Source organism: Pteropus vampyrus, unplaced genomic scaffold (genome assembly GCF_000151845.1).
Source record: "Pteropus vampyrus isolate Shadow unplaced genomic scaffold, Pvam_2.0 Scaffold577, whole genome shotgun sequence".
NCBI classification, from domain to species: domain Eukaryota; kingdom Metazoa; phylum Chordata; class Mammalia; order Chiroptera; family Pteropodidae; genus Pteropus; species Pteropus vampyrus.
In genome coordinates, this window is record NW_011889358.1 from 198,280 (window position 1) to 211,179 (window position 12,900).

At 31.2% G+C, this 12,900-nt stretch overlaps 1 protein-coding gene and 1 pseudogene across 1 annotated transcript; both read right to left on the reverse strand.

The window, feature by feature from the left end:
* Positions 1-1,993: 1,993 nt before the first annotated feature.
* Positions 1,994-3,058, reverse strand: LOC105308438 (olfactory receptor 6C1). The gene has a single exon (XM_011384412.1). It carries the CDS (start codon positions 3,023-3,025, stop codon positions 2,081-2,083), a length of 945 nt encoding a protein of 314 aa, XP_011382714.1. The 5' UTR covers positions 3,026-3,058; the 3' UTR covers positions 1,994-2,080.
* A 5,279-nt stretch (positions 3,059-8,337) lies between these two features.
* On the reverse strand, positions 8,338-9,915 carry LOC105308445 (annotated as a pseudogene).
* Positions 9,916-12,900: the final 2,985 nt, after the last annotated feature.

Sequence of the window (12,900 nt, forward strand, 5' to 3'; positions counted from 1 at the left end):
AAATTAGAATCCTTGTATATTGGTGGGAATGCAAAATTTTGTAAACACTATGGAAAACAGTATAGAAGTTCTTAAAAAAACTTTAAAATAGATCTACCACATTTTCTAGTAATTCCACTTCTAGGTATATATTTAAAATAATTGAAACTAGGGTCTCTAGGATATATTAGAACTCCCACGTTCATTGCAATATATTCACAATTGTCAAGAGATGGAACTGAATGTTCATAGAAGGATGAATGGATATAGAAAATGTAAATACATGCAATGGAATATTATTCAGCCTTAAAAAGGAAGGCTATTCTGTCATATGTGACAGCATGGATGAACCTTGATGATATTACACTAAGTAAAATTAGTCAGTCACAAACGTATAAATACTGCTTGAATCTACTTATGTGAGAAATTGAATATATTCAAACCCATAGAATGAGATAGGGAAACGATTGTTGCTAGGGGTTGGCGGGGGAGGAAAAATGAGGGAGTTGCTAATTAATGGGCATAAAGTTTCAGTTATGCGAGATGAATAAGTTCTAGAGATCTGATATATAACAGATCTCTAATGTGTTTATAGTTAACAACACTGAATTGTACCCTTAAAAATTTAAGGTTGTTAACTGTTCTTACAACTTTAAAAAATGTAATCTGTACATATTCAACACTATAACAGTTAGATACAGAAAACAATATTTGTAACAATAATAATTGCTACAATTTATTGATAGCTAATTATTGCTCTATGCTTTACAGCTTTACTTCTATCCTTATAGTAAGTTATGTATTCCTGATTTACCTGATGTTATGCCTGATTAACAGATGGGGAAATATATGCTTAGAGACTATAGAAATCTTATTTGTCAACTATTTGTCTTATTTAGGTATTCATAAATTTCCTCTAACATTTTAAATCCCCATTAATTTTCTGTCTGTCACTTTTTTCCTTTCTCAGAAAATCCTGCACTGTATCTCTCAATTGAATATACCTCATAATAAACATTAGGAATGTTGCACCACTAAGTAGAATTATAGTACATTTTCTATTACTAAAAAGGTCATATATATATATATAATTTATGATACTATTTAGTATTTATGATTCTTATTCCATCTTTACACAGACACACACACATCCTTCCAAAATACTTTAGGCATTTATCAATGCCTTAAATAGAATAAGTGGAGGAGTATTTTAACAGATAAAATTCTAACTCTATAAAATTTTTTTTTGCTTTGTGATGAAGCTTTATTTTCTACAAAACTTAAATGATTTTCTCTAGATAGAAAATAATTTAGATATATGCCCTATTTCAAACTAGTCAAAAACTTGAGAAGGACCATTTACTATATTTAGAGTAGTCAGAAAGCAAAGCTTACAGTCTATGGAATTAGAGAGAGTGAACTTACCCTACATGTCTAATGACTATTTCTTTACTATGTTCTATAGAATGTATATCACTACCTATATATCTACCTATATCTACTGAGTTATAATGAGATGTGAAAATATAAAGATATGTTTAGCACCTAAACCTACAAAAGTGTATATTGTTAATGGTCTATGCTTTATATCAGTAAATTATATAAACAGATCCTATTAAAATAAGTAATGTTTCATGATTTTTAAATAAAAGCATTTACATTTTTCAATAAATTGTAAGGCATCAAATTTTTTTCCCTAAAGAAACTGCAAGATGATGAAAGGAATATCTGTCAAATATAAATGAAAATTATAAAATTATATTTTCTGTGTATAGTAAATAAAATATCATATAAATATTTAAAAAGTATTTTCTCTATTTCTGGCTATTATTTTTTTCTAAACAAAACTCAAAATATAATTTTACTTTTAAAAATAATCATTGTTTAAGAAGTTGCAAAGAGGTGTTCAGAAGAATGGGAATCAGACATAAGAAAAGTTATTGAGATTAAATAAGAAGTATATTAAGCAAATAGAATTATTAGAAAGAAACAAAGAGAATGAACGAGGCTACAGGGAGTCCATTGTGATTTGAAGGAGCTCCTGAAATTTCATGTTTATATTTTTAAGATTTCCCTGCAATGTGTCTCTAATTCATACATACTATGATTTCATTTGCTTGTAAAAGATAGTCTTCCTTGCTATGTCCATGAAGGCTCGCTTGACTTGCTGATTTCTTAAGCTGTAAATAAAGGGGTTCAACATGGGAGCTACTGAGGTGTTTAGCACAGCAACTCCCTTACTCAGAGACACACGGTCTTTTGCTGAGGGTTTGATATACATAAAAATGCAGCTGCCATAAGAGATGGAGATGACAATCATGTGAGAGGAACACGTGGAAAAGGCCTTTGTCCTCTGGCTAGCAGAAGGGATTCTTAAAATTGTTCTGATGATGTACGTGTAGGACAGAAATATCAATGCCAAAGTGAACATTAGAGTAAAGACAGCACAGGAAAACCCCATTATCTCTAGGGATTTTGTGTCTGAACAAGAAAGTTGTAACAGAGGAAAATAATCACAGGTAAAATGGTCAATAATATTAGACCTACAATAATCAAGGTCTAAGAACAACATGAGTGCAGGGAATATGATAAAGAATGAAACTAGCCATGAAGAGAAGACAAGGAGTGTACAGACGCTTCGGTTCATGATGATCATGTAATGCAGAGGTTTGCAGATGGCAATATAACGGTCATAGGACATGGCAGCCAAAAGGTAAAATTCAGTGACTCCCAAGAGAATGAAAAAAAATAATTGAGCAATACAATCATTAAAGGAAATGACTTTATCTCCTGAAATAATGGTGCTCAGGAACTTGGGTATACTGACAGTTGTGAATGAAACTTCTAATAAGGAGAAATTTCTGAGGAAGAAATACATGGGTGTCTGGAGATGGGAATCCAGCAGGGTAAGGGTGATAATGATCAGGTTCCCAGTGATGCTGAGCATGTAGGTGATGAGCAGAAAGACAAAAATCACCATCTGAAGCTTTGGGTCATCTGACAATCCCAGAAGGATAAACTCTGTTATTTCCGTATGGTTTGTCATTCTTCAGTTGCTTTGTTGTTTTTTCCCTTGCCAGACCTATAGGAGAAAGCACAGTAACAAACCTGAAGAGTGGATTAACAAATATCCAAATTGCGAAGCCAGAATTTGGCTGAAATAGTATGTCATTTCATCGTCAGGGGAAATTTAAAGCAACCTGATAATAACAATGATCCTTTAATTTCCTCTGTTTTATAGGTGAAAACTCCATGGTAAAGGCAGATTAAAAATTTTTTTTAGCATCACAGAGCTCGAAGTGATAGGGCGTGGATTTGTTCTCAGATTTTTCTGACTTCAAAAACAACCTGTGAACTTTCAGAAAAATGCCCACAGTTTCTTCCTGATGAGGATCAGTTTTGTGTAATTGCTCCAATCCTTATACAAGTTTTCCACTGTGTGTAAGTTAAAAGTTTAATTACATTGAGAATCCTCAAAAGTGGGAAAGATACTATATTTTTTAAATAAAAAGTGACTGTTCTGTCCTTAGCCATCTATCAATTTTTGCTAACACCCAGCTTTTCCAACTCCTGCTACTACCTCATTGATAGTCAGAAATACTAACTTCATAGCCACCAGCAACCTCAGATGTTATGGACAGAGGGGAGAAAAAAGTAGAAAATAATTTAAGTATGAAAGACATCTGAATACCTGATGTTTCAGCACACCTATGTGTGTCATTTACATCACCTTTATATCACCTTTATTCCTATACAACTTATTTCCCTTTCTTTTAAAAATAATAATAACTATTATTAGTTCATAATTTAGGCTAGTAATACACCCTTTTGAGGTGTATTTTTTTACTTAGGCTACATTATCTGGATTGAATAAATTTATAACAAAGGAAATGTAAAGGGAGTCAAAATTTTTTTACACATAATTTAAAAGAAAACTTCACAAAACATTATTTCAAAGTTACTTTCCTCAAATTTCTTTACAATTTATTCTTTTAACTAACTTTATTCCTGCTTAGTAATATCATTTTTCCTACATTAGGGTTTGTTTCATTTTTCATAACACCTTGAAATTACAAAATACATTCTCATTAAATAGACAAGATTTAGCTTCAATCTCAAGATTAAAATTTCTACAATAACTTCTTGGCATTGGAGACCCAGTTTAAATATATGTATTTTATATTATTACTATTTCATGGTGAATAATGTATTATTGTACTATATTTTAACCTTATTTCAATTTTTGTATATTTGTTTTTCCTCTTAATTTTCCTGTCAATTTTAACACTTTTCTGAATAATACCATGACTTACTCCTTTTGGCTACTGAATAAGCCTGTGAACAAATGTATAAAGAGCTGCAAGAGAAAGTATTAATAGATATTGGAGGGGTTTATGTGAGCATCACTGGGTTCCTTTAAGAACTTTTCTTGGTCTGATTAAGCAAACTCCTCAGAAGAACTCTTTGAGTTGTTGGAAGGATTGTTTTATTAGAAGCTTTTTACTTTTATTTCACAATTATTTTAGATGACTATTTTCCTAGAGAAATCTGAGTAATTTATATTTCTTCATTTCAGTAATGATGAGCAGATTCGATTCTCAACATTCCTACCAGTGTTCATAGAAACAAATCAAGTGAAAGGAGACACCATCAAATCACATTTAATAATAACTGGGTTTATGGCGCATTTCAACTAATAACCTCATACTTCTAATTCATTAGCTAGCCATCTACAATTTAAACAAGGGAAAATAAATAAGTTAATAATTAAATTATGGTATCAAAGCAATATTAATTTTTTATTTATGACATCCTAGGGTAAATTGTTATTACATAAAGTATATGGGCTTTGCAATTAGAGGAATATGAATTAGTAATACAAACGGGCCACTTAATGAATCTCTGACTTTAGATGAGTTAGTTTCTGTGAGCTTCAGCTTTCTCTGTTTAAAACAAAGTTGAAATTTCAAGGGTGATTTTGAGAATAATCTAAATAATATAAATGAAAGTACTCTATAAAATATGTAGTGTGTAATATGCTTTAAGAAGAGCTGTTTTATTTACTTTATTTTTCTTTCAGATGGAATTAATTCTCAACTTTGGGAAATATAGTAATTGTGATATAGCAAAGGCATTATTTATTTCAGTGAAATATATAAAGACTTTTATATTTTAGCTCATTTAGCTCTTATAACATACCTATGAAACTTTTATCTTCATTCCCCAATAAAGAACTGAGACTCAGAGATGTTATGTACTTTAGATATATTTATATAGCTAACAAACTTCAAACATAGTCACAGATTATTTGAAATTAAAATCTGTTCTCTTAAATAAACTACTACATGGCCTATATTCAATTAGGAACACACAAGCATAGAGATTTCAATTTCCTGCCTTTATTTAATAGAGAATGAATTGATATAATATAACAAAATCATCATGCTAAGAGAAATAAGTCAAACAGAAAAAGTCGAGAACCATATGACTTCACTCATATGTAGAATATAAAATTGAAAGCAACAAACGAGCAAGACAAACAAAGACTCGTAGACACAGACAACAGTTTAGCTGTTATCAGAGGAAAATGGAAGATGGAGGGGTGGTAGATAAAGGGTAAAGGGTAAAGGGAGTCAAATATATGGTGACAGGAGATCTGACTTTAGGATGTTGAATACTCAATGCAATGTACAGATGATGTATTATTGAATTGTACACTTGAAACCTATATAATTTTATTAATCAATGTCACCCCAATAAATTTAATAAAAAGAAATTAATACATTTAAAAAATAAAACAAAATATACTAACCTTTTTTTACACTTTTTAATATATGCAGTTACAAACTATAACTCCAATATATACTATTTAATTTGATTAAAAGTTGAGCTAATAAGTAATGAATCAATGATACGATTTGGGAGACTTCCATTGCATTCTATATACTCGACTTACCTCTGATTTTCATAAAGGCTCGCTAACACTCAGAATGGCTGGAATATAAAAAAAATATTAACAACTGTCATTGTAATCCAGGGAGATTAGCATTTCTGAAAACATTTCCTCTCATTTAACAAATTTGCCTTCTATTGTCAACGTTTTTGTTTTAAATGCCCCATTTTATCCAGGGGGGATATATTTCTTTGACTATTAAGAGTAAGAAAGGAGCAAATATATAAATGAGAAAAAAATATCAAAAAGTGTTTTAAAATTTTCTGGTATGGTTTCTACATAGATTTTACTTGCACAAGCTACCTAATGTTTTATCTAGTCTCTCTGATGCTGGCTCAAGGGGACTAATTCTGTGAATCAAAATTGCCAGAACAGGAATATACACAACACACTAAGGAATATAAAGGATAATACACACTAGTATTGAAACTGGAAAAAGAAGCTTGGGGGACAGTGTCCAATGAGACAGAAAAATAATAATAACAAGTAAACAACACTAAGTGTGAAGTTTGTTTTCCTGGATATTATTTTTCAGTCATAAGTTAGCAACCAAATATCTTACTTACTAATGCAGATCTCTACCTAGTACTCCATGCCATTTTATTTATTTACTTTTAAATTTTATTTATTTATTTTTTATGATGACATTGGTTAATGAAATCTGGTAAGTTTCAGCTGAGCATTTTAACAGCAAGGCATCTACATATTTACACTGTGTGTTCATCTCCCATAGTTATATTTCTTTATGTCACCACATATTTGACCCCTTTTACCCCATCTACCTCCCCGCTCCCTACTTCCCCCTACCCTCTGGTAACCACTAGTCTATTGTCTGTGTCTATGAGTCTCTGTTTATTCTGTTCGTTTCTTGCTTTTAGGTATATATCCCACATATAAGTGATATCATGTGATTTTCAACTTTTTCTATCTGGCTTATTTTGCTTAACATGGTTGTTTCAAGTTTGTTGCAAATGGCAGTATTTCATCTCTTCTTATGGCTGGGTAATATTCCATTGTATATATGTACCACAGCTTCTTTATCTAATCATCTATCGTAGGACACTTTAGTTGCTTCCATGTCCTGGCCACCGTGAATAATGCTGCTATGAACATCGGTGTGCAAATATCTTTTCAGATGTGAGTTTACTCCATTCCATTTTAAAAATCTAGTAATTTATCACATTGTACTAAGTACATTTATTACCTTCATTATTTTTGATCTGACTTCCAACAAGAATTTTTGTTACCATAATACTGCTAATATGTTATTCTCTTTTCTCCCTGCTCAGTTTTGCTCACTAGAAATAGCAGTTGAAGAATTTCTTGTTTTGACTGATTAATGTTGTCATTTATATGCCAAGTATAATATTAGGAGTTAGTACCCTCTGTGACTAGAGTATAATAATGTAATCATGTCCACATGAGATAAGATGAGCTTAAAAAGCCAGTAAAATTGTGCAGTTCCTTAGTAAAAGTTATGCAAAATTTGCAGGTTCTTACATAGTTTCAAACATGTATAAAACAGAGCAAATACAAGTTTTTTGTTTTGTTTTGTTTTGTTTTAAATCAGGCTATCATATTGGTTGTTATAGTTCAAGACCTCAGGCAAGTTAATCAACTTTTCTGAGCATCAATTTACAAATTTGTAAAAAAAAAAAAGGTAATTTTGTCTAATTTGCTGTGAAGATTAAATAAGAGATGGTATAAAATATATCTTGTTTAGCATATGGCACAGAATAAATGCTTTCTATAGAAGAGATATTATTATTTATGAAATTCATATCAAAATTCCGTAAGAGTAATGATGGCTGCCTAAATATTCTTCTTTTACATATTTTTAAAAATAATACAGGTAACTAAGGAAAACTTAGGAGAACAAAAAAGTATAGGATATTTTGAACTTCAAATTATTTTAAGTAGGAAAATAAATATCCAAGTCCATTAGATGACTGGGAAGAATTGAACAGATAATAAAGATAGTGTGCAAAAAAACTATGGTTGTTGCAGATACTTAATTTATTTCACATTTCATATAACTTTATGAAAGACACTGTTATATTAGTAACAAAAAAGAAATTTTAAGATAAGTTGATTAAAAGTGTATACTCCTTTAGCTATTACAGTAAAAAATATTTTTGTTACTCAGAAAAATCAGCAAAATGATTTATGTTCTATAGCCACTGGTTTCTATTCATATGTAAATAAATGATTACATGGAACCTACTACACTGTTTGAAAGGAAGACACAACATAGTCATTGTCAGCTTAAAAAGAAAGCTTAAACAAATGAGCTCAGCATTGCAGTTATCTGTGAGATGGATACAGGAGGATATTGTAAAAGTTACAATTTAATTTTTCCTTTATTGAATCCTCCTAATGACATTCATTCATGTTAATACATACTCTCATTTGTTTCTAGAAAACACTACTTTATGAACCAAGTTTTTGAAAGCTTTCTTTCCTTGCTGGTTCTTCAGGATATTAATAAAAGTGTTCAAAATGGGGCAACTGAAGTGTTGAAAATAGCTACTCCTCTGGTCAATGGTGATTTTTTTTTACCTGAAGACTTGACATACATGAATATACAGCTTCTATAAGAGATAGAAATGACAATCATGTGTGAGAAACATGGGGGAAACCTTTTTCCTCTGACTTGCAGATGGAATTCTCAAAATGGTGCTAATGGTGCACATGTAGGACAGAATCACTAATGCCAATGTGAAAAACAGCAACAAAAGCAGAGTAAAAGCCAATAATTATGTTTATCAACAAGTGTCTCAAATGAAAAAGAGTTAAGTGCTCCAAAGAAAAGATAGAGAAGTTGAATGGATAAGAAAACAAGATCTTTACTTATGTTACCAACAAGAGACTCACTTCAGATTGAAAGACACACTCAGACTAAAGGGAAAGGGCTGGAAAGAGATATTGCCTTGATGGACCTAGAGGGTATTGTGCCAAATGAAATCAGATAGAGAAAGACAAATACCACATGATTTCACATACATGTGGAATGTAAAGAACAAAATAACAACAAAAATGGAAACAAACTCATAGATACAGAGAATATTTTGAGGGCTACTGGATGGGAGGGGGAGTTGGGGAGACAGTAAAAAAGGGCAAAGGGATTAAGAAGTACAAATAGATAGATACAAAATAGTCATGGAGATATAAAATGCAGCATAAGAAAAATAGTCAACAATGTTGTAAAAAATATGTAAGGGGGAAAAGGGCTACCAGATTTAGTGGGGTGACCACTTCATGAGTTATATAGATCTCTCTAATCACTATGCTATACAACTGAAACAAATATATTATTGTATGCCAACTATAATTGAAAAAAAACTCATTGAATTATACAATGTAAATATGAGCAACTAATTGCCTATTATACTTCAATAAAACTGGGGGAGAAAAAAAATCCAATCATCTTTAAAAGCCATGTATTCAAGCATGAGAGTTGTAAAATAGAGAAATAGTCACAAGAGAAGTGATCAATTACATTGGAAGCACAGAAATCTAACCTGAGGATAAGCATGAGTGGTGGGAAAATATAAGAAATCCTCCGAGCTATGCGCTAAAGAAAAGCAGGGTGCAGATTTTCTTGTTCATGACGGAGGTATAATAAAGAAGCTTGCAAATTGCAACATAACGATCAAAAGACACGGCAGTTAGAAGAAAAAATTTGAGCACATGCATGAAGACGAAGAAAAATAATTGAGCTAAACAACGGTGTAGGAAATGGTTTTGACTTTAGTAATGATTGTCCCCCAAAATGAAAGTTTTAAGAGAGAAACATTTTGGAGGAAAAAATACATAGGAGAGTCTTTAAATGATTGTCTATCATGGTGAGGACAATGATGGTTATGTTTCCAGTGACACTCAGTACATGTCATATATAAAGAGATAAACATTACAACCTAAAGCTCTGGGTTGTTTGATATTCCCAAGAGTACAAACTCTGTTGTCATTGTGTGACTTCTCATACTCATTTTTATTTTCTTTAAGCAAAATTTATTCATGAAAACAAAACAAAGAATGTGAATAGGAAAAATACTGAAGATTTAAATATTGGTATTAATAACTCCAATAAAATGAAGCAAGGAATCTTTTTCTTTGTAAGCATTTTTGCAATATCCACTCATTCCTATTAAAGCAGAAAATTTTTATACATCTTCTACTGAAAAGTAAACATGTATTATCCCGTCATCAGTTACTTTATATAAAACCTCTACATGTAACTAAATTTTCTATATGTGTAATACATCTTTTAATTATGTTTCTACAACAATATTTATCAATTATGTCTGTAATTTAGATATTGAGATATTGTTTTCCAGTTTCCAAGATTGAATGCTTTCAGAACTGAAATATCTAATTTTGAGTTTTACTTCTGATGCCATCAACAAACTTTATTGTCTTATAAATCATTGGTGGAAACAGATGACCCAATCACAATTCCTGAGCTTAATATTTTTATTTTTAATTACATTCTTTTAAATATAACCAACAGAAATAAATGTGTTTTCAGTCAAAGAAACATAGGACTAGAATTGCTTCATTGTTAACAAGAGTAAAGTTCTTATGGGAAAGAAAATAGAAGCTAGTGATATCAATACTCAGGTAGATAGAACTATATCAGTAATATAGTTCTACAACATACAGATCTATTTATATCATTTTTGTGTTCCTTATTTTTTTAAAACTTTTTAAAAATTAAGTTTATTGGGACAACATTGGTTAATACAATTATATAATTTTCAGGTGTACATTTAATTGGACATCTGTATATTCTATTGTGTGTTTACCACCCAAAGTCCACTTTCCTAGAGCTACCATATATTTGATCCCCTTTACCTACTTCGCCCTTCTCCTACTCCCATATATTTAACCCCCTTTAACCATCTACCTAATTCTAATTCTCTAATTCTGTGCCTCTGTGCATTAATATTTGGATGTACGCAATGCCAGCATGGAAATCGGTCTTCACAGATACTGCAGTTTTCCAGAAAACACTCGCAAACCAATAAATGTAACAGACAACATACCATTTGTTAATGGACATAGGTGAATAAGCTGTGTAGACAATAGAAAAATATTAGAAAATGGTTAAGTCTTTAACAACTTCAAGTGTGGTTACACAAATGGACACTGTCAATGTTCATAACTTAAAGCTGGGTACCTGGTCAAAATAATGCTTGGGAAACATTTTATTAAAATTGAGCTAAATTGTCTCAAGTTCTTTTATTCATATAATAAATATTGAAAGAATGAGGGAAATTAACATATCCTTTTTTATGTTTGTGGAATTTTTTGACACAACCTTGACAGTATCCTTCAATGGCATATGAAGTTAATTGTACTGTTAGCAAACTTTCTGTATTCTGGAACTACTTTAATAGTGAAATATTTTTAGTAAGTTGATGTTTGCAACCTATAAGCAGGTGAAATCTGTATGTGACCTATTTATAAGTTGTATTAGCTTAGTTCTTGTGGACAGTGTGGAAAAGTAAGCCATGAGGAGAGAGATTTAACCAGCTTTAAAGGACCTATGATATGCATTTTAAGCACAGTGTAAATCAAAGGAGATTCACTAAGACAGGACTTCAGCAGCCTTTTGAGTATGGACAAGTCAGCATAAATAAAGAATGACGAGGCAGCAGCAAGAGCTCCAACTACAGAGAAGTGAAGGCATAAGATATTATGGTGATAGTGAGCAATTTTCCAAAAGCTAGTTAAATCTGCTTTTTACAATAGAAATATCAAAGAAAGTCTAGCAGGAAGGAGCTCTTCACCTTTTGAAACATCAATGAGAAATAGTTACTAGGTCTGGCATTTAGACCTGCAAGGAAGGGCAATAAGCATTAGGTAGGGCTTGAATTTGAATTTTTTCACAATTAAAGAGTAAATTTTTATATATAAAAAAGTACAAGATCTGTGGGGTAACAATAAAAAGTTTGGAGAAGGAATATGTACTTGAATATATCAAATGAGGTAAAACCCTGAAAATAACTGTCATTCTTTTTTTTTTTACTTATTTATTAATATTCTTGCAATTAATTGAACGCTTATTCTTATCAGGCTCTGAAATAAGTTCTGCTATACAGTAATAAATACAACATGTCCTTACCTTCAGGAATCTATAATTTACTAAAATACAGATATTAATAAAAGAAACATAATTAAATGCACAATTCAAGCACTGTAAATCTGAAAAGGAAACTTAAGACACAAGGAGAACTGGACTATGTCACAAAATATGTAATAGGAAGACAAGATATAGAGATAACAGGAAGTTTTCATAAATAAGTGATTATTGAGTTCAGATTTGAAGAAAGTACATGAATTAATTAGATGAAGGGGATAGTTGTTGGAGAGGGAGATTCTAAAGAGAAGAAACAGCAAGTAATATCGTTATCACGTGATTTTAAAAATGCTTTACTATCTTGAAAACAGAATGATAACTGTAATATCAGGTTTTATAATTTTGGAGGTCTCACTATTGGAGATTTTCGGTACTTAAAATCAGTAAAATGAGCTGTGGAAGTGGTGTCAAGTAGTTTTAAAATGGGGGAGCTGAGTGCTGGGCAAATCTCAGAGGAGTAGGCATGTGCTGGAAAGCATCTTATTGGGGTCCATACTTTTTACTTAAACTCAAGATCTATACACAGCTTTTTCCTTTCATATATTTTACAATAGGGCATTTTAAGTTACTTTTTTGGAATCTCTCGTTATTCTAAACCAACAGTCAGTATTGATTTGTCTCTTGTGATATGTAGAACATATTCTTTAAGCTTAATTTGAGGAAGAACTGCTTTGAAGCTCAAGCAATAAAATAGCACACAAGTTTGGAAAAGATATTTTTTTCAGCTCTTTTTCTGAGAATTCAGTATCATTCTGGAATCCTGGAGAACTGAACATTGAGAATATCCAGAAACATTACTTCTGGATCAAGTATGGATTTCTTAATA

Coding starts and splice junctions, on each gene's coding strand:
- LOC105308438 (XM_011384412.1), bottom strand. CDS start 3,025: ATGACAAACCATACGGAAATAACAGAGTTTATCCTTCTGGGATTGTCA.